The 21,545-nt window shown below is 30.0% G+C and overlaps 3 protein-coding genes across 3 annotated transcripts in view; all 3 read right to left on the minus strand.

Moving 5' to 3' along the window:
- Positions 1-20,278, minus strand: part of LOC134264098 (uncharacterized) — a 66,758-nt gene extending 46,480 nt beyond the window's left edge. Inside the window, exons 1-3 of the mRNA XM_062746402.1 lie at positions 20,205-20,278; positions 19,697-19,759; positions 17,956-18,006 (exon numbers count right to left, since the gene is read on the minus strand). Of these exons, the coding sequence (XP_062602386.1) occupies positions 17,956-18,006; positions 19,697-19,759; positions 20,205-20,207 (117 nt within the window). The 5' untranslated portion in view covers positions 20,208-20,278. The remainder of the gene's footprint in view (positions 1-17,955; positions 18,007-19,696; positions 19,760-20,204) is intronic.
- Positions 571-12,297, minus strand: LOC134264096 (uncharacterized). The gene is made up of 13 exons (XM_062746400.1): positions 12,201-12,297; positions 10,323-10,385; positions 7,121-7,174; positions 6,704-6,733; positions 6,592-6,624; positions 5,107-5,166; positions 4,838-4,900; positions 3,717-3,794; positions 3,149-3,211; positions 2,781-3,018; positions 2,454-2,525; positions 2,312-2,371; positions 571-1,337 (listed from the first exon to the last, which is right to left on the minus strand). The coding sequence occupies exons 1-13, from the start codon at positions 12,201-12,203 to the stop codon at positions 1,090-1,092; spliced, it is 1,065 nt and encodes a 354-aa protein (XP_062602384.1). The 5' UTR covers positions 12,204-12,297; the 3' UTR covers positions 571-1,089.
- Positions 15,536-17,609, minus strand: LOC134264097 (uncharacterized). Its single transcript, XM_062746401.1, has 4 exons — positions 17,355-17,609; positions 16,418-16,501; positions 16,257-16,316; positions 15,536-16,107 (listed from the first exon to the last, which is right to left on the minus strand). The coding sequence occupies exons 1-4, from the start codon at positions 17,530-17,532 to the stop codon at positions 15,905-15,907; spliced, it is 525 nt and encodes a 174-aa protein (XP_062602385.1). The 5' UTR covers positions 17,533-17,609; the 3' UTR covers positions 15,536-15,904.
- Positions 20,279-21,545: the final 1,267 nt, after the last annotated feature.

The raw sequence follows: 21,545 nt of genomic DNA on the forward strand, positions 1-21,545 counted from the left end.
AATGATACCTTTCAAAACTTTATAATTACATAATGCCATTGTGACCTTCTATTTTACATTTTGATTTCCCGATCAAGACAAGGAGCACACGGCGGATGTGACCAGTTAGCAGGGGATGCTCACTCCTCCGTGGCACCTGATTCCACCTCTGATGTTTTGGAGGTTCCTATTTGCTCTACTCCTATTTTGTATTGTTTCATGGACTTTTGATCTTGAATAATATTGGTTATCTCCAATTAGTTCAGTAAATTCTAAAAATAGTGTCAGGAATTATGTGCTACAAAATGCAAGTTGACTTTCGAAATAAGATAAAAGGAGAGTGGACGGGACATTTCAGCCATTAACTATCAAAATTTAAATTCATGTCACTAAAATTTAAAAAAAAAAAGATAGACTAAATAAAGCTGGAGAAATATTAATTTCATATATAGTTCAGAAAATGAAAGAACTGTGTAGAAATGCCGCGAAAATGTCTGCTTTCATAAAAAGAGAATGGAGGAATATTATAAGGATTCTGTTATCAGCGTTTCTGAGGTAAACGATAAATGATTACATGATCCAAAAGTACACTATGTATTCACATTGACATCATGGTCTTCTGAAACAAACTTTGAATATACACAAAAGAGTCTGTGTTTGTTTTTACATAATTTGTCACAAGTGGAGACATATAATTGACAATATTATACATTGGGCAGCTTGAAGTAGTCTATGATTTTTTATATTTACAGTAAATATAGACCTTGACATTTAACTTCATTATAATTTTGGTTCAAAGTTACTCAGTCTCCTCATCGTACTCAATTGTGCAGAAATGAATGCTGCAAATCCGATAACTATAGAATCAACACAAAAGATGATGAACCTAGTAGTTGAAATACCTCGAAATTGTTTGTTGATGACGATGTTGATCACTTTAGATAGACATAAACAATTCCATTCCTTGGCAGAGCCATCTTTGTTCAATTTATAAAGAACAAAAGGAACCCAAGGTTCCAGCGATGATAGAACAAAAGGATATTAAATAAAAGGTATTCAGTTTTGTAAGGATACTTTTTGTCCTGCGTATCACTTATCAAATGGTTTTCTTCAAAAATTAGTTTTATTGCTTTCCGTATAATTTTTTTCTTCCTCGAAAAAAGTGTGCAATGGATTGCAGGTGTCTGAACCAAATAGGCACCTTTTTTCATAATCATCCCAGTAGACTTTTCCGTATTCATGAGTTGGAGCACAGGTCATATTTTTCAAAATGTGATTTGTACATGTAATAAAACCCTCACATGTATAACATGACTGATAGTTCCCGTCCCCTTCATAAGTACAGTCGGTTTTACATCCTGTCAAAGAGAAATTGGTAGGTAAGGAAAAGATACCATATGAGCTTCAAATGAAAAAATGTAAGAGAGAAAAAGGGAGACGTAATACGAGGGTTGTTCGAAAATTCGTGGACGTTGTCAATCTTCGTTATATTATTTTCAATAAATCTAAAATAAGCCCAATATACTGAGTATAATATGTAAAAATATTTCTTTTGTTCATGTCCGAAATTTCATTTCATTCGATTGAACATCAATTTACTTCATCTAAAAATCAACATCCGTGGAGCACACTTAACGGAAATGTAACGTCAGAACATAGCGTCTAGACATTCATAAAAATACTATCGTTAAATCGTTTTTTCACAGATTTTCCTCATCAGATATAGTGTCTCTGTCACTCAAATACTGCCTGTACTATTGGAAACACATGTATACATGACTCGCTTGTGACAGTTATTTTTTATTCCTCCAACATTTTTAGAGATTATTCGGATTTTTTCCGAGTAAAACACAAAATTTTATTGATATCTGCTGCTCCATGGTGTTTTACAACACCATCGTTTTTTTCGTTTTTCATGAGAACTATTTCAAGTTGATTTCTTTTCAACGGAGCAAAATATTTAGACAAAATTTGAAAGATAATTCGATTTTAGAATAGATTAACCTGAGTTTCTAGATTTCTTTTCGGTTTTGCTCAATTTTACAGATAATTTGATTACAAACATTATTAAGTGTCCTTTTTGTAAGTTACTAAATACTGACCTGCTCCTCAATCCGATTTTTGCAGTTTTTTAAAATTAGTTCAATTTTGAATATATTGTGACATTAATTTTAAGAAATGTTAATGTTATCAATTGAATTAATTTTTAAAACATTTCTAACAAATTAAGATAATATTTGACGTCAAATAGAAAAAATATGACATTAGTCCACGAACTTTTTTTATTTTTTTTTTTATTTTTTTAATGCAAATTATCAATTTGATTACTTACTAACTGCATGAATTAATTTGTAAAATTGCCTGTGGGTTTCCACTTTCAGTACGTCAAAATCTGCAAACATTTGACGAAGTTAGTTCAATATTAAAACATTTGTTGAATAAAATATGAAGACAACATAAAAATTCATATTTACCTGTTTTGTTTGGAAAACTTAGTGAAAACAAGTCTATGCTCATCTTTGTCCTATTTGAAAAATCTTCCATATCTATTTTCATAGATTAAAAAAAAACATGTAAATGATTTAATTTGAGAACAATGTTGAAAATACAAAATTGGTCGCAATAACTGTACCCCGAATTTAGATGATATTAATATAATTTTTATAAAGTATAGAAAAATATAAATTTTACGATTGTAACGTTTTTTTTTTCTTTCTACAAATGTCTTTTGCATGTATTCTTTTTATTCTCATATAACTCGAACTTGGTATTTTTTATTGGGGGCATCATTTTTATCCTACCATTTTGTAAACCACCTATACGATTCATCACGTCTACGTTGCTAACGTTAGACATAACTCGCTGTAGAAAAGAACCGTCACTCAATTGTTTATCTACAGCAGAAGGAAGGCTCTCACTAAGACTTCTTGTGCTGAAAACACTTGCAATGGCTGCTGATAAAATAGCACAAACTAAGATCATGCAGAATAGGACCATGTATTTCTTTGCATGTCGACCTGTCTTTTTAGGAAGTTCCATCTTTAAAAACCGAACAAAAATATTAGATTTTACTTTTTGTATATAGTTTATACTACTTTTTTGGCATTATAAGTATAATTTCCTTATAAACATAATTCGATTTTTCTGTTAAAAATATATAAATGTGTACCTGGTATAGTATTTTCGGAACATTGTTCGCTTTCTGAATCCCCTGTTCACTTGTGTCCAAACGCTACAATAAGATGACTTTGATATGAATACGTAGAGATGGATACTAAGTACGGTCAATTTTATTTTTATCTTCATGGAATCATTGTCATCCGATCATTATATATACATGTAATTTTTCACAGTGCCAATGTTAATGCACCTGATGCATATGTAGACCAATTACTAGTTTGTCTCTTCAGTGGTACACATGCAAAAAACGGTGAAAATCCGAAATATTAATTTAAAAAAATAATTGAAGAGCCGAAAAAAGGATGCTAAAATACTGGAGCCACTTCCAGTAAATATGGACAGTTTTGCATTTCTTTTAGGGATGTATGATAAGTCTAGTAGTATGATTTACACCTATGTCTGTATACAAAATACGTTTTATTACGTTTACACTCAACATATTCTGAAAATAAAAACGGGGAAAATATTCATGATTAATAAAAGATAATTATGTGTTAAAATTTCGATTCAAAACTTTTTGTGAACCAATCAATCATTTATAGCTAATAAAGTGATACCTTTCCATCAGTCCTCTCGGAAAAACAACTTTCTGTAGCAATGCTGTTGCATCTTTCAAGTTCGATATGATGTATACACTAAAATAATCAAAAATTAGAGAGTTAAATAACCAGAAATTGAAAAACTAAAAATATCTTCGTATGTGTTTTAAACTTCAAACGTTTAGCTCATCAAAAAACAAAATGATGGTGTTCAATATTATTATTGCAACTTTCTTGTCTCCTTTTATTTTATCGTTTGTGACAAACACGCTGGCTAATATTTTGTAAATTATGAATACTTGAAATTTAGATTTAGTAATCGATATCCATTTTTTACATTTAACATGTGCATTATGCTATATATAATGTATATAGTAAAATTTAATGCGAAAATTAAAAAAGTTCATAGTCATTATGTCCTCTACAAACCATATTTTTAACAATACAACTTTTATAGAATTGAAGTTGTCCAAAACATGGGTTTGAATGTCTTGGTCTACGGAATATACCTATTTTTTTGGAGGGGGGGGGGGGGTATATTTTAAAAGTCTTTCCTTTCTTTGGTATTTTAATAAAACAGACTTAAACTTAAGTTAAAGTTTTTATCACCTGTAAAATGTCAAAAGAATCGCTGTATTTGAAGATAATAGCACTTTGGTGTGGCAATATTAAATACACGTTTCATTTTGGATTATTTGAATGCAACAAAATATCAGCTCCAGGTAATATTCTTGATTGAAGCTGACCACGATTCGTAAAAGGAATGTGTCCGTCATTTTTGTTCGGATTCTCGCTATATCTGATGAACCCGATATGTATAGGGTTTGACCTAGATACTGTATTGTAGATAATGATATCGAAAATTGCGTATATCTATTTACGAGTCGTGTTCAGCTTCAAGCTTTAGATCTTTCTTGACCCAGGAGCCTGACAGCTAGATGCTTAAGAGTAAGCATCATCGGTAACTACGAAAAGATAATTTAAGTCTCGGAAATTCCTCCCTTCATCTTTTGCAGTATACATTTGATTGCAAGAGTGTTTCAACTTTGAAATAATGTTTTACGTTAGAGTGTAGTACTTTTATTTTAGTACAAACCTCCAGTACATGATCTTTTGGTTTAATGTAAAAAAAAAAATACCTGATCAATGTCTAGGTACGTATGAGAAGAAACGTTACTTTTAGCAGAGTCTTTCTTATAGGTCTAGAATGCAAAACAAAAATAAAATACATGCATCATTCATTTCCTTGTTTGTTATGTTTTGATATTTTTAAAAATATGCATAACATTTTTCTATTTCAATTGCATTACCTTACTTTGCAAGAATCTCAAATCTAGAGTTTCAAAATTTTTAAGTTACTCGTATTCAAAACGAAACAGTTAAGGGTATTTCCTATTGTGTTACTCACCTTACAACTGGCATAGCTACTGCTATTTGTGCTAATTCTGTGATCATCCACGTGACGTTTCTGTAACATGACAGAAAATCAAACTTTTATATCGTATTGTTAAAAAGTCAAGGTTCAATATCATTAACTAGTATTTAAACGTTAAGAAAATTATAACTGTAATATACCTTCAATATTTTTGCATTAAAATGATTAGCAATTTATATTTCATTCTTCATTAGATATTAGTAATTATTTTATATACTAGTATTTCTCTCATGATCAATGCCAGGGAAGTTTAAAAGCGATATGATTTCTAAGTTTGCATATTTTGATAATGTGATGTTGGCAGAAAAAAAAAGATTTCCTATAAGTTTAACCAATAATTAAATTTATCGTTTTAGTGATGGACGGTAGATGGTTAAAATGATATTTGTTACGTTGCCCAAGAAAGCAAGTTTGAAAAGACATGTGTTTTTAGTTAAGTAATGTGTTATTAAAGACTTCCAATTTACACATTGACAAATAGTTGAATATCTTAACAATAATATGATTATTAAAAACCTAAGATATCGTTGACTTTAGATTTGAAACATATTAGATAGTATAAAAAGTAGGCACCCATACTCTATCCACGTCTCTCCCGAGACAGAAGACTTGGGTTTTGATGGTCGCCATGCTTATTTTTTGAAAGGATATTCTTATCCACCCATTCCGTTGTCGAGATTTGATTTCATTTCTGAGAGATGAACTGTTTTTATTATAAAAATTAACCTACGTGGAAAGAAATATAAAAGTCAAAAAAAAATTCTGCTTTTGTGACAGAACGCGAAAGAGGGGATCACGTGACTGCCTATATCTCGTGATTCGTGCATGAGCAGAACGGTGGCAGATGTCCATTAAAATTGGAGAGGACTAATTAAAGATATAATCAAAACTGAAACCAAATATTGTTTCTTAGATGGAAGTTATTCAATTAGTTCGCAAATTTTTTTATCACCCCTCGTACAGTTTTATATAATTCAGCTAACGAATTTGTTGACAGGTTTTAAATGTTACTGAGATTTTTTTTTGCTGTTGGTTCTTGATTTTGTCTTTTCAGAAAGAAGCGATGACGAACGGTGTTGATCAGGATTGCCTGCATCAATGATTTCTGGTCAAATACCATACATCACAATTATCAACTTGGCTTAGTACCCTTTCGAGAAGTTTGGGGATGTGTACCATATTTTACAGTGGTTAAATTTGTGAAATCGCAAATTTCAATTTGACCATTGACATTGTTGTATTTTTATGGCTGATTTTGATATATGTGAAGGCAGATGTTGATATATATATGTAATGTTGACTAGGGAATGGTCACTCCGGCATGGCACCTGATCCCACCTCTGGTGTTTGGGAGGTCAGTGTTTGCTCTGCTCCTATTTCGAATGATTTGTATCTCCATATATTTCATCTTATATCACAGACATTGAAAGTGTAAAGTGTATCATTTGTATTACTTACTTTTTTGGAAGCTTTGAAAATTTTCGAATGAAACTAGAATTAAAAAAGAAAAAAATTAATACATTTTCATTTCGTCTAATCGGTTTTGAAAAGATTTTTTTCTTTTACTTACTCTGAGAGGGATAAATCTTCTGCGTTTTTTCTGTAAAATAAGAAATTTTCTGTTCAAAATCAAGCAATCATTGCACTCATTTGGTCTATCGCCATAACTGAGAGTAATTAATGATTATGTATTTCAAATAATGTCTTTGGAAAATTTTATACAAAGGCCTTACAATTGTTATGAAACAAGACCATTATATCTGTTATATCAACGTTTTAAAATTTAAGTATTTCGAAGTTATCTATCGTTTTTTTTAATTGAAAAACTTAATAAAACATATCAGTCAAGAAATTTGGAAATGGAAATTGTTGCCTTTAAACGAGATTTTTGAAAGTCTTATAACAATATTTGCTTGCCTTGATTGGGTGAAACTGTACTAATATTATTCATGCTTATCTTGAACAAAAGAACTTTAAACTGTATCACCTGACTCTGGGTATGTTCTACTTGACAACTCGTCTGTTGAGTGTTTGCATCGTGCTACAATTCAAAAAAAAAAAAGAAGAACAGTATTGAAAAAACAGGTGTATGTGTCGCCATTTCATATTTATTAACGAAACGGTTTTTTTTATATATATATAAACGGTTGATGAATATGAAAGCCAATAATAAATATTCTTAAGAATTTTTAATCATCCACGTATTTGCATATAAAGAAAAATATCTCTGTATAAAATAAGTATGCGTGGAGTTATGTTGATTGTTGTTAAAAAATAATTGGTTGGTTTATTTTGACTTAATGCTAAATCAAATTCTAGATAATGTTTTTCCTGTTCTATGTTGCGTGTAAAACATTTTTAAAAATTATTTGTTTTTATACCTTATATATATTTCATTTTGAAAAATATTGGCCATTGTTTTTTATATCTTTTTAAAAAAAGACATTAAAAAACAAAATTGATTCTCTTTAAACATAAATTTACTCTTGAAATCTAAATAATTTGCTAGTTTTAGTCCATTAATTCAATGTACATTTATAACTAAGTAAATCACAAGGTTAAAGTAAAATTTAAAAAAAATGTACAGAAGTTTAATGGTTTAGAGAAAAAAACATTTATCCAAAAACTAAAAAGGTAGAGACACGTCTGATACTATACTTATTCTGTCTAGTTATAATATTTTTATTTCCCCATGATTCGTTTTCATAACATCAACCCTCATTGGCATGGTCATTGTTTGAAGTGGACTAGTAGTCCAGACTTGAATTATATAATTCTTTATTCAATAACTTTAAACCATAAGGCTCATCGGGGGGGGGGGGGGGGGGGGGGGGGGGCTAGTGTCCATCTGCCTAACTCCAATACTGATACACCAACAGATATACAATATATTTCACATTCTCCATAATTACATGAAAAATTACTATAGTATAATACATGTATACATATATGAATTATATTATTCATTATTTCTTAATTTCATTGATTAGAGAATAAATTTCCCTAAACCAATTACATCCCTAACATCATGAGATCTGAGTAACTGAGTAAGCTTGTACATATTTGGAGATCTGAAATAATATGGTTTGATAAAGTTTTATAAATAGTACATTCAAGTAAAAAAATGATATTCATCTTCTATACAGTGATTACTACAAAATTGACATAATCTATTGCTTTCAATTTTTCTAATATCTTCCTGTTCCTATACTTAAGTTATGGAAAGAAAGCCTTATTCTTGTAATATTTTTATTTAATTTAGAATAAATAGATTTTGTCAAATATGCATGGATTTTTGAAAATTGTCACACACAATGTGTTTGTACAAAACACACTTTGTTGAATTTTCGAAAAAAGCATTACAATCTTGAAGATAATTATCCAACAGTCTTTCCTTGTACAAAGATATAAACTGTGTTGTATTAATAAAATCTTGCTTAAACCAAAAATTTCCAAGTTCTTTTCTAAACAATTCATCTTTAACATCCCTTTCCCAATTAATTTTAGAATGTAATTTATTTTCTGCATTGTGCAATAGATATTCATAAGAAGATTTCAATATACAGTTATTTGTATGAAGTAATTTACACCAGTATTTCATAATTCTGATTTTCCTGGATATGATTAATGGATACCGACCCAATTCACGATAAACCATGTAACTACATGTAGATCTTTTAACTCCTAGCAAATTTTACAAAACATAAGATGGATGCGCTCTATTTCAGGTGATTTGTTGAAACCCGAAATTTCACAACCCTAATTCAAAACACTTAATATATATGTATCAAATAATTGACAATGTGTTTCTGCATTAAATTCAAACATTTGAATATTTCGATTTAGTCCAAAAAATTCCTTTCGTTCCTAATCTGCCAGCTTTTTCTGTGTAGAAGTAAATTTACCATTATAAAACAATGCAAGGCCTAGATAATTGAAGAAATCGACGCACTCGAGGATTTGATCATTATAAGTCCATGATGAATTTACTGTTCCACTGTTTTGAAATACCAGTATCTTTGTTTTTGATCCATTTACGGTCAGGTCCCATGTAGAAACATAACGATACAGAGAATCGAGCATTGTTTGCAACTCCTTGGGCGAATTGGCCTTACTGAATTTACTTCCTATGTCGGTACATTGCATAATTCCATAAAATTTATCTTTCAAATTCTATTTTGAGTCTTATTATATTATCTTCAAAAAGGATTGTGTTATATTTGAGAACATTTGCAAATATCTTTCTTAGATGAACCTATTGAAGAGAAAATACGTTCAATTCTGTGTGAATTCCAAGTCAGAGGTCATAGCGCGACTAGATCACAGAGCGATGTGATATTTTGACCAAACAACTTCTAGATTATTGCGCGTTACTACATAGCAATACGTTGGCCCGTTCTTATAATAAATACAATTTAACTCAAAATGTATTCGTTTCAAATGTAAATTTAAGTAAAAAACAACAATGTTAAAAAGTTCACCGGGGAAGAACTTTTAGTTGGTACGCGATAAAATCTTCTGAGAAGCACTTCGGGCTTCACAAGATTTGATCACGTGACCGACTAAAAGTTAATTTCCCAGAGAACTTTTTAAAATTGTTGTTTATTTCTTAATTAAACCCAAGCCCTTTATCGTGTTGAAATAAGAAAAAGTCAGGATTTTGAACAAAAAAATGTCTTCTATATATATAATACATAACTACCAATGTTTTCCAACACAAAAAAGGGACAATAAAGAAAAGAATCACCTTCAGTCTTTGCCACCTTGATATTATACATTTGATCTTGGGGTCAGATCATACCATCCTTGAACGGGTTATCTTTGTACAAAAGAAGTAATGGACTAGGCATTTTATAACTCTTGCGAGCAATATCTTTCTCCAATAAAGCAGGTGAAGCTTAAGAACAGTGATCGATCACAAAAAATCTATACGCAACAGAAATATGTGAAGGGCACAAAAGACGGATCCCTGGACATTCCACACTTGTTTATTGAAATTCATGTAATAAATCTATCATCAAAGAGATTGTATTCATTCCAGAGTAAGGAAAACTAATAAAATGAAACAGAAAATGAAATATAACTTTCATTCATTTTATCAAAGGGTTATGCAATGTTTAATTTTTAATTTTTTCAAGATACAGTTCTGAATTATCATGCATCTCAATATTTAAATCAAAACAGCCTACCGATTCCAAAACGAGATCAACATAGGTGTTCCGGTCATCTTCAGGTTGTTCCTTGTTCTTTTCCTAAAGAGATAGTTTAAAGATTGCAGTTATGCGTGTATCTCCTCCAACAATTAATAATCAAATATAGATGATATAAATTACATATTTGGAATACATAATAATGTTTCAGTGTAGGTTTTAAAGCAATTATTTTCAGTTTCTGTATTTAGAGTAAGAAATAAAATTGAAGGCAAAGAGGTAGATTCGCGTACTCCATAAATTGGTCCTGTCAATATACTAATTAACTGACCAAGTCCTTACGTCCTAATACGATCATCAACATAAAGTAGAGACTTAGTGCTTTCATTTCCTATAAAAAAAATTTCCTATGAGAGTCCAAATTTGCCAACCTAGGCGTTGTGAAAATGCAATGTTCTTGATTTTTGAAGAAAATGAATGGAATTGAGCATCTTCAACTTTTGATAAAAATATGAGCCCACCCTGCGATCCAAAAATTCTTTGATGGAATAGAATTTTCTAAAACAGTTCTTTCATTATATAATTCAACATTTTAGATCAGAGGTTGGGGGCTATGCAAAATATTGACAAACAGCTTAAATTTTTGGTCATTTTTAACGATATTTTCAAGATTTGAGGAAAATGACGAAATCCATGACGTCATAATACATAGACAAGAAAAAAAATTACGTCATTTTTATTTGATATGAAATCAACAAGGGTCCACGTGAAATATAACATATTTTCAACTAAAACTGAGTAGTTCTTATTTTTCAGAAATTCACAGGGCCAAAAATGGACCAATGTGAATTTTCTTCTTTGTTCTGTTAAAAGAGTACAAATTTCCAATTGTCATTTTAATTCAAAAGTCATTGTATTTGTGAAAAGCCCAGGAAATGCAAAAGTAAAACTTGACCGTTAATGTAGCTCATCTGGTACAGTGCTCGCTCTTTATCTATAAACAGATAGCAACTGTTTCTATGTCAAGCTCTGGGCACTTTGAAGTGAAAGTTATGTGTCCTTCAAAATGAAACTTTAAAAACCAATAATCCGTTTCACGACAGGCGTTTGCATAATAAAGATCCTACACTGCTAAATGGCCTTAAGTGTTAAATAAAGGTTTTAATCTTTGGAATACGGTGACGTCTCTATATGAGCAAAAAATTTTGAATGAAACCAAAACAACATACAATCAATCAATTACACTAAATAAAAACAAAATATAATGAAAACTTGCATCACTATGATTTTTGGTAAAGATCTTTGTTAGGTTTTCAAAGTTCAATCAAAATATCAAGAAATAGATGAAAAATATTAAGATAACAAACAGTATTTAAGATCTTAAAAGTCTATTAAACAATACGAAATAGGAGCAGAGCAAACATGGACCTCCAAAACATCAGAGGTTGGACTAGGTGCTATGGAGGAGTGAGCATCCCCTGCCGACTGGTCACACCCGCTGTTTGCTCCTTGTCATGTATGCATAATTAATTTTATTTCGAATATCAATTCATATATATATATATATATATAAATTTTTTATTTCCATTTGAACTTTAAATTAATGTTCGCCGAAAAAAATACATAAAGAGAAACGAAAACTTTCCACAAAAAGTTAATATGTGTACATTTGAGTATACAATTACATAAATATTTAATGTTGAATGAAATTTTTCCAAGACTATAGCTACGAATTTTCGGTTTTGACACAAGTTACATGAAGCAAAAGTTATTGACATAAGTATAATTGCTGAGAAATATGTCCTGTAAAATTTACCTAAAAAATTTAATTAACCACAGGTCTAAATTGAGTTATTTTAACTTCAATGACATTGATTTCATGCAATTGACGTAGATAACATTACAATGTCTACCTACCATTTTTTCAAATGCATCAGCTGGAAACGGTATATTCCTATATTTTTTATCTTCTTTTTTATTCTTCCTGATCGGTGATAATTTTACTTATCTCTGTGGTTATATAATACGTTACTTATCTGTACAAAGATAAGGCTTATTCATAGTCTAAAGAATGACGTGATATATATGTGGGGTACCTTGAACTTTGTAATATAATGATTTCTGTTATCTGTGTGTCCTGTTCATACCGCATTTTAATATTTTCCTGCTAATGAAACTTTAGGGTAGAATAGATTAAAATCTTGTATGTTTGTTCATCAGTCTGGCCAATATCCCCACTTTCTTTTTATAAATGCATTTAAGTTTTGTACGTTAGTGTACCTTAATGAACAGTTGAAGTTTACAATATTATTTAATTTAAATGGTTTCTATCGTAATTACGGTTATATTTGAATGGGAAAAATATTTGTTTAACAATAAAATAATTATTAAATTCCTTAAAATTTAAACATATCAGATAATAATAAAGAGAAGGCGCCCAAACTAAATACATATTGGATTCACAAAGGACCAAGACAAAGGCTTTGAGTTGTAATTGTCATCATGCTCATTCTGAGAAAAGATATCGTTTTCTGCCTATTCTATTAAACAGTTTTAGCCATTTGTGACAAAAGGACTACTCTTGTTATAAAAAATAAACCTGGATGGTAAGAATATTGAACTTGTAAAAAAAAAAGGAAGGGAAAAGGCAACTGTTATTTTCTTTTTTTCTGTTCTATATATACTTTTTCAGTATTTTTATACTAAAAATAAGCTTTTGGTGCTCAGGGATCTCCCTTGATGACCTATACTGAAATATCTTCCAGGTTAAAAACCAGATAATACACGTTAAGGCATTGTCAATCAATTATTGATCTGATAGAAACATTTTTTTCTTATCAAAAAAATGTTAACAATGTAGTTTCAAGTGTTATTGTTAAACTCAAAAACGTTTTCCATTTTTAATACAAGAACGTAGTGGTTAACTTTCAAAGATAATGTCAGTAAATCAACATGATAAAAGACAAAATAGTAGCAGTTTAGTTGAAACTCATTATTTCGAAGTTCTATGGTCGATACAATGACCTTGTCATCATATACAATTTATACAAATGCTGACTAACGTTTTCATACTAATTGTTATGCCATTATTTACACACTGATTGACGACGGAATCTAAGGATTTTTTCGGGGTTGTTTTCGATCATTGGCCGGAGTAACCGGTCGGCAGGGGATAATTACTCCTCCATGGCACCTGATCCGACCTCTGGTATAATGTAGGTCCGTGTTTGCTCTTCTACAGTTTTGTATTGTTTATTGGGCTTTTGAGCTTGCATATTGTTCGTAATCTCAATATATTTCAAACTAAAAATTAAAGCACTGGGATTCGATGGAAAGTGGTTCAACTTTTTTCATCTTGATCATTATCGATTTCGTAAATATCTAAAAAGAAAAAATGGGGGTAAATCGGGAATTTTTTCACTGATAAAGTTAACAGAAACATTGAGTCTTGGATATAACTAACTTTATAAAACTTTTATCGAACACGTGTTTCTTTTCTAATTTTAATTCTGAAGCTAATGGCAACACATCATGCAAAAATGTTACTCCCAAAAACCGACTTATAAGCGAGTACATACGGTATTAATAGGTAATAATATTATGTAGTCGTAAAATATCTCTTCACAGCTAATCTTTCTTGTTGACTTTCCCAACTTAAAATAAATACCCACGGTATAATCTTTTCATGTGAATAAGACTATCAAACTTTTTTCTACCTATATAAAAGATTTTACTATATTCAAGTAATGTCGTAAATCAAAAGTTTTAGTATTAGTCAAACATAGTATTTTTTCAACCAAACTCATACTGTTAAATCTTATTGAACAAAAGGTAGGATTCTTCTCATATTTGTTATATTCAAATATTAATGAAATTTTCACAGAATCAAGAAGACAATATCACAAAGTGATAGTTTCGGTGAGATTAAAATTTGAGCGTTTAAATAAGATGCAAGGTCAGGTCAAGGTCATTGCGGAAGATTCTCACGTTTGGATACCGAAAGGTATTCAATCGGGTCTGTAACTAAAGTTGTTAACTTAAAAATATAAAACAGCATTCTGCTGCATTCTCATGAAGTGGTATTGATCTGCTTTATATTTCTTAGGAAAGAAAACATGGTCTTTAAAATATCTTACACTTAAATATATAAGATATATATGCAAATATACTTTGAAAATTTCGTCTAGTCAAAAACCAGAGAAGAATCCTACCTTAAGGTTCATAGATACTCTGATAAGAGAGATAACTCTCAATGACATAAATGTCTATTATTCCTTTACAGATTTGCCAAGTTGAATTGTCTTTTTCTGTCCAAATTTGCATCGCAAGCTATGCTATAATTGTTTGAATTTTACTTATAAAATACATTTCTTTTGGAAAATCATTACAGTTCAAGTAACATTTTATTTGAGTGAGCAGAGGGTTTATGAACCTTAAATCGAGTTACGTTTTATATTAAACAGAATTATTATAATTATGTAGAAATAAATATTCCCATGATTGCCATCATTGATATTAATATATCAATATTCGTTATGTTTTAAGATAAAAAAAAATGTCAAAAAAAGAAATATGAGGAAAACTAATTGTAATCGTACTCGCAAGTCTATTAAAGCAATAAATGCACATACTTTGAATAAATGAAACAAAGACCTCTAAAAGCATTATCTTTTTATTTCACATAAATCATTAAACTGCCTAACGCAAGTGTGTGCTAATATATATTCTTGCGAAATTGATTGTTTTAAAAAGATTTGATGTTAGACAAAATAAAAGATTTATTCTTGAAATTCAATGTAATAAATTTTTTTTGTCGTATTACACTGGTCTCAGGTTCTTAAAAGGTCTAGATTCTTGACACAAATTGCTTAATTTTTGATACAATAAAAGGCAAATTACATGCGGAAAATAACATGAAGTAATTGCCCAATAGCATCAAACTGCCTTTGCTTGACACAGCTTTGACTGCTAATAATGGTAAGTGGATCGATTATTTTGAAATACTAGTGTTTTTTAAGATTTAAACGCATATAAAATCGCAGCCAATGTAATGGATAACACAAAAGAAACACATTGGGGTTAGCACTCATACGTTTATTGTAGATAATTATGCAAGACTTAGCTGAATCATTAATATTTCCTTATTATACGCATGCCTCGTGTCTCAAAGATAGCAATTGTACTCTGTTTTCCTATGAAAGACCGAAATAAGTGTTGGATAAAAAAGTAAAATAGAGGTACACAATGCGATTTGTAATAAAGAATCTATGAAAGTCTCATTAAATTTCATTCAGAGGTATAAGAGGAGTTGCAGATAAATGATGAATATCTAAAAGCATTGCAGACGGACGGACGGACATACAGTCGTATAATTATAGTAATTGAAATATCCATCCATCCTTCTGTTACGCTTTGGGTATCTCTTATCCGCAACTCCTCTCATTCAAATGAATGACTTTCACAGAATCTTTGTTTCATATTGCCATTGTGCAATTCATATTTCCCTTTTTTGATCCGACACATATTTTGGGTTCCCGTAGCAAAAAATAATCATTGTCATTATATTCATATGGGAGGCGAGGGTATCATTTAGTGAGCTAATTGCTCACAGTACCTCTAGTTTACATAATGTAGCGTGGATCACATGTACTTGAGATAAATTGGCACTGTTTTGCAACATCATCCCAGTAAATCTTAATGTCTTCGTGAGATGGAGCGCAAGTTAGGTTGTTTAAAATACCATTTAAACATCTAATAAATCCTTCACAAGTATAACAAGACTGGTAGTTTCCATCCACTTGGTCAAGACAGCTTGTCTTGCATCCTGTAGAAAAAAAATAATTTGAGAGTGTTTTTTTCTTTTTCTCATTGCTGAATTGTATTCTTTTACACGTACTTTGTAATCATCCTTTACAAAAGGGATAATTTAATTATAATGATTTTAATATATGATTCTCCAAAACATTTACTTACTTCTTGCTTGATTTAATCTATTTAAATCTCCCTTGATCTCCTCTTTCCAGACATTGAAATCTGCAAATATTTTACAAGATAAATTTTACAGTAAATTACCAGGTACATGTGACAAAGTAGTGTTGTTTATGATCACAATAAGAAATGAGATAAGAATCTACCAGATTTGTTTTGTGAAGCTTGTAGAAGTAGTTCGATATGCATCTTTGTCTTATTTGAAAGGTTCTCCATATCTGCTCTCACGACTAAATGAATAAAGTTAACATAAAATAGAAATTGTTATAAGAATATTTAACGAAATGTCAAAAAAATATCAGAACATTAATACGAGGCAAAAACAATGGAAAACGTTAACCAATTAATAACATATACCAGTAAATAGTATCAATTATCTTTTTCTCGCTGAAATCAATGGTATTTTGTTAAGGGCCGTGGACACAGTTTCAACTAAAATTTCAAAATTTATTTTTCCATTTTTACAAATATTTAAGAAGGGTCTTTCTAATAATTATTAAAAATTTGAACGTCAGTTGTCGAGATACAGAACAGATTTGGAAGCTTCAAACCTTTCTTATGTAAACAAGGTCTGTGTCATGTTTTTGTTTACATAGGTTAATACACTAAAATATGCTCATTCAGGGTAGATAATTTCAAAAAAGAAGTTTCTTTTAAATACGATTCGACATTTTCTATTGCTTTGCTACATTTCATTCTGTTATGAATATGATTTTTTTATGTGTAAAAAAAAAAAAAACAAGGCACGAGCCTTGTTTACCTTATGAAGAACTTTAAGTTCTGTATCTCGATGTTAATGAACAAATGACGTTCAAATATTTCCTGATCATTTGATGATGCTTTACGTAGGAATTGTAAAAATTATAATTGGTTGTAAAAAATCTGTTAAAACTGAGTCTATACTCCTTTAAGAATAGGTGTATAATATATAAAGAATTTTATTTCATGAAACTTTTTCTTAAAGCTTGCTTTATTCGCCCTTTGAATAGATACTAAATATTTTTCATTCAAAAATTTTCCATCGGCTTCATTTTGAATCCATTTTAGCTATATAATAAATTCGTATACTTTATTTTACCATACCGCTTTCTAAGCTGTCCATAAGATCTTTCAATTCTCCGTTAGAAGTGTCTACGCGGATTTGTTCCAAAAACTCCTCTTTACTTAATTGTTGTTCGACTGATGATGGTATATTTTGTAGTAGGAGCTTTGTGCTGATAACGCTAGCGATGACAACTGATATAATAACACATCCCAACATTAAACAGAATACGCCAATATACTTCTGAGAAGACCCACTTGTCCTTTTTGGGAGTTCTACCTATTTTGAAATTAAAAACCAAAATGTATTGTCCATATGTACCATATTGGTTATTAGATAAGGGCAGTTTTTTTAACAGCTTCACCGTACAGACATAATCCCTGTGCTGATTGAATGCTGGCTAAAAAATTGTCTGTTTTTTTTTTTTTACATTCTTTGTCTTTTTTTTAAATGTATTTTTTAATCAGATCGGGGAATCTGTAGAAATATTATTCAAAAACTTATGTAGTATGCATGTAATTGTGAATCTTGATGTAAGTTTAGATTGAAAGGCACAAAGAAGTAAAATATAGTTAGATAATTTTGTCGACTGTAACTTTACTTTAATAGAAGCTTTATTAATTACATCTGAAAACTACTCACCTGACTCTGGGTGTGTCTATTACAAATTTTCTGTTGAGTGATTGTATCAGACTAGATTTAGAAAGAGAATATTACTATATGATTAATTTAAATATCTTGGTCATGTGAAATAGCTTTTAGATATATATTTTTGTTAAGAGAAAACCAAAGGCATATTATGAGTTTTGCACAATTTTTAAATTTTTGTTTCTCGAGGCTACAATAAACAATTGTTGTCTGAGAAAAATTTGTTGGAAATGAAAATCAAATTGTTGCCTGAAGCTACCAGAATATTAGTACAATATAGGCAAAACAATATATTGTCCTAACATTTGCTCAGATATTACTTTAACATATTCACTGCTGGCTTTCAACAAATCGTAATATGAACATAAGAAAACAATCGCACGATAGACAAAATAAAATTTATAATAAACGAAATTTTCTTCAAGTTGCATTTTCATCCTTTCTATGGGTCAAAAACGTAATTTGTATAAGGCATTACCTTTTAAGATTTCTCCTTTTTAAAGATATGGTTTGACACAATGGTACCAAAGACTCACAGACAGATTTTACAAGGAGCACTTATAAATGAACATCCCTTTTTGGTGAAGATTTTCAATACTCATTTGTGCGGAATCTTATGCATGAAAAGAAGAAAACATTTATTGTGGCCTTCAACTTGACATTAAGATATATCGACGACGTATTGTCAATTGACAATGGTAATTTCCATTCTTATATCGATAAGATATATCCTGGTGAGCTTGAGATAACAGATACCACAGAGTCTGACACATCTGTTTCATATTTGAATATTTTACTTGAAATAGACGTTAATGGTAATCTAACAATTAAGCTCTATGATAAACGTGATGACTTTAACTTTTCTATCGTCAACTTCCCTAACTTCTTATGCAACAATAGACCTTCATCACCTGCATACGGAGTTTATATATCTCAGTTGATTCGATACTCAAAGTATTCTGTACATGTAAACAATTTCTAAAATGAGTTAAATTTTTGACAAACAAGTTGATGAAACAAGAGTTTCAGCATTCTCGTTTAAAGTTATCATTTCGTAAGTTCTATTGTCTATATTATGACCTTGTCAGAAAATACAATTTATTTATGAGTTAAATGCTGACTGACGTTTTTCATACTAATTGTTAGTCCATTATTTATACAGTGAATTGACGATGGATTTTTCCGTTATTTCCCGATCATGACAAGGAGCACATGCAGATGTGACCGGTCGGCAGGGGATGCTCACTCCTCCATGACACCTGATCCCACCTCTGATGTTTTGGAGGTCCGTGTTTGCTCAGCTCCTATTTTATATTGTTTTATGGACTTTTGATCTTTAATACTTAAATACTTATATTCTTTATCTCCTTATGTTTCATAATTATAAAACTTGATAAAGCATATTGAATTTTAAAAAAAGAGAGAGACGTCTATCTACACTAGTAGTATGCGGTAAAATATATACATATTTCATGAACTTAAGTAACCTTGGATTCAAAGACTGTTATACCAATCTCTTGATAAACAGAGTGACGTCTTCTTATTTTAAACTTCGAATTTTAAGAGCAGGATTAAAGTGACAGCTCTACACAAAAGCTAAACAAAACGCAAATGATATATGCTTCAGAGATCTCGAGTCGAATTTTTTCCCTTTTAAAACTTTTACTTAGACTCTTCATATTGCCAGTTACGTTTATATGCACCTGTATACCTCTATTTTGAACACGCAACCTACCGATTCCTGAAACAGGTCCACAAATGTGTTTTGGTCTTGTTCTTTGGGATTTTTATAGGTTTCCTAAAAAACATATGTTTTACTCAATATTAGAACGTATAATTTCTTTGTTTTATATAACTTTATTTTTTTAAAAATGGTACGATAAAAGTAATTGAGAAGTTATGCACAGACTTGTTTAAATTGGTTCCAGCAAGATCTCATGGTACCACATGACTTTCCTTCTTCTGACTTAAATATTTAATATTAGTTCATTTATTTATTTATTTATTTATTTATTTATTTATTTATTTATTTATTTATTTATTTATTTATTTATTTATTTTTTGCTCGAATAACTACACATAAAGATCTGTCCATTTTGGCATCTGCATGCAAACATAACAACACAATATTTTAAAACTCATACGAAATGTAAAATGGATTCTTTTTTTTTTATAAAATGAAATATCAAATACCTCTTTCAGTGATATTCTATTAATAAAATGCATACCGGTAAAATACCTACCATTATATAAAAACAATGAAACTTCCATGCAGTAAATTCTTCTGTCTTACACCTCTCCAGGGTGCACTATAATGCTTATCTCTGAAATTGTGTAATACCTAATAAATCTATATAAAGAATTTGTTCTTGATACACAAAAAAGGATTTATAACGTGATTTATCTTAATCTGATCAATACAGAGGTTTCAAACCAGTATAAAAATATTTCTACCCGTTATTGTTGTTAATAAGGGGTTTTCCCTGTTCCAGGTTTTAAATTATCTAATGATTTATAAGATAAGCCAATGTCTTTAAAACTATCATTCTCATCCTTGAAATAAAGTTTTTTGTATTTTTTTAAATACAGACCTTTCGATTCAATGTTTAATTGTATTGTGATTTGTTTTTTCTAAAGTATATTCTTATTGAAAAAGTCTGTGTTTTAGATAATGAAATTATTTTACAGAAGTCTTTTTGGATAGAAGGTTTACATGTCATTTTTACTACATGCCTGAGAAATGTAAAAAAAAATTCTTTCACAAAATTAAATAGAAATCCCTTATTCAATCTAAATCAAGAAATTTGTTAACTTTTTTTCATTTTAATTTTTTTTTAATATTGCAGTTTGAAGTGTGCATTTTTTAGTTTCTTAAAATCATATTGATAACATTATGTAGCGAAGAGGTTTTATCAAATATAATGAAACCTTTGTAATTTTTTTTACCCTCTTGAACAGTATGGCACCTGCCCGAATGAAAAGGGTAAAGATAACGATCAGTGATCGAATTTTTAAAAATAAAAAATTAAACATTTCAAAGAACTTTATTTGGTAATAACCAATATTTGCCCCCAAAATCAAACTTTAATGGAGATATATTTAATTAAGTTCATAAACAGGGGGAGTATATGCTGACTTCAAAGCACTGAATATTTTCATAAGTAATGACGTCATATGTACTTAATGACGTCACAAACATGACGTAAATTTCAGTTTTTTATGAATTTTACAGAAAAATGTTCATATTTCGTCGATATTTTGAGTAAAAATCACCGAGCGCATGTGTGTTCAGGATCAATATTTTGATATAATGAGTAGAATGATAATATCAATGAAATATGTCAATATTGTTCCTGAACAAATTTGCGCTCTATAAATTTTAAAGCTAAAATTGTTGTAATTTTGTCCATTTTGTCCTCTTTCTAAAAAAGGATTTAAGTCGGACTAGTTTGTGACGTCATAAAAAGAAAAATTGTGAATACACTGCTTTGAAACTATAATATTTTCTGTTAATTCATATTTCTCATACAATTTATTGAATTCAGCTCATTTCAGGAAGTTTTCAAAATTTGAATTTTGTGGGG

Source organism: Saccostrea cucullata, unplaced genomic scaffold (assembly GCF_032062105.1).
Source record: "Saccostrea cucullata isolate Sc308-1 unplaced genomic scaffold, CSIRO_AGI_Scuc_v1 ctg1161, whole genome shotgun sequence".
In the NCBI taxonomy this organism is placed as follows: Eukaryota; Metazoa; Mollusca; class Bivalvia; order Ostreida; family Ostreidae; genus Saccostrea; species Saccostrea cuccullata.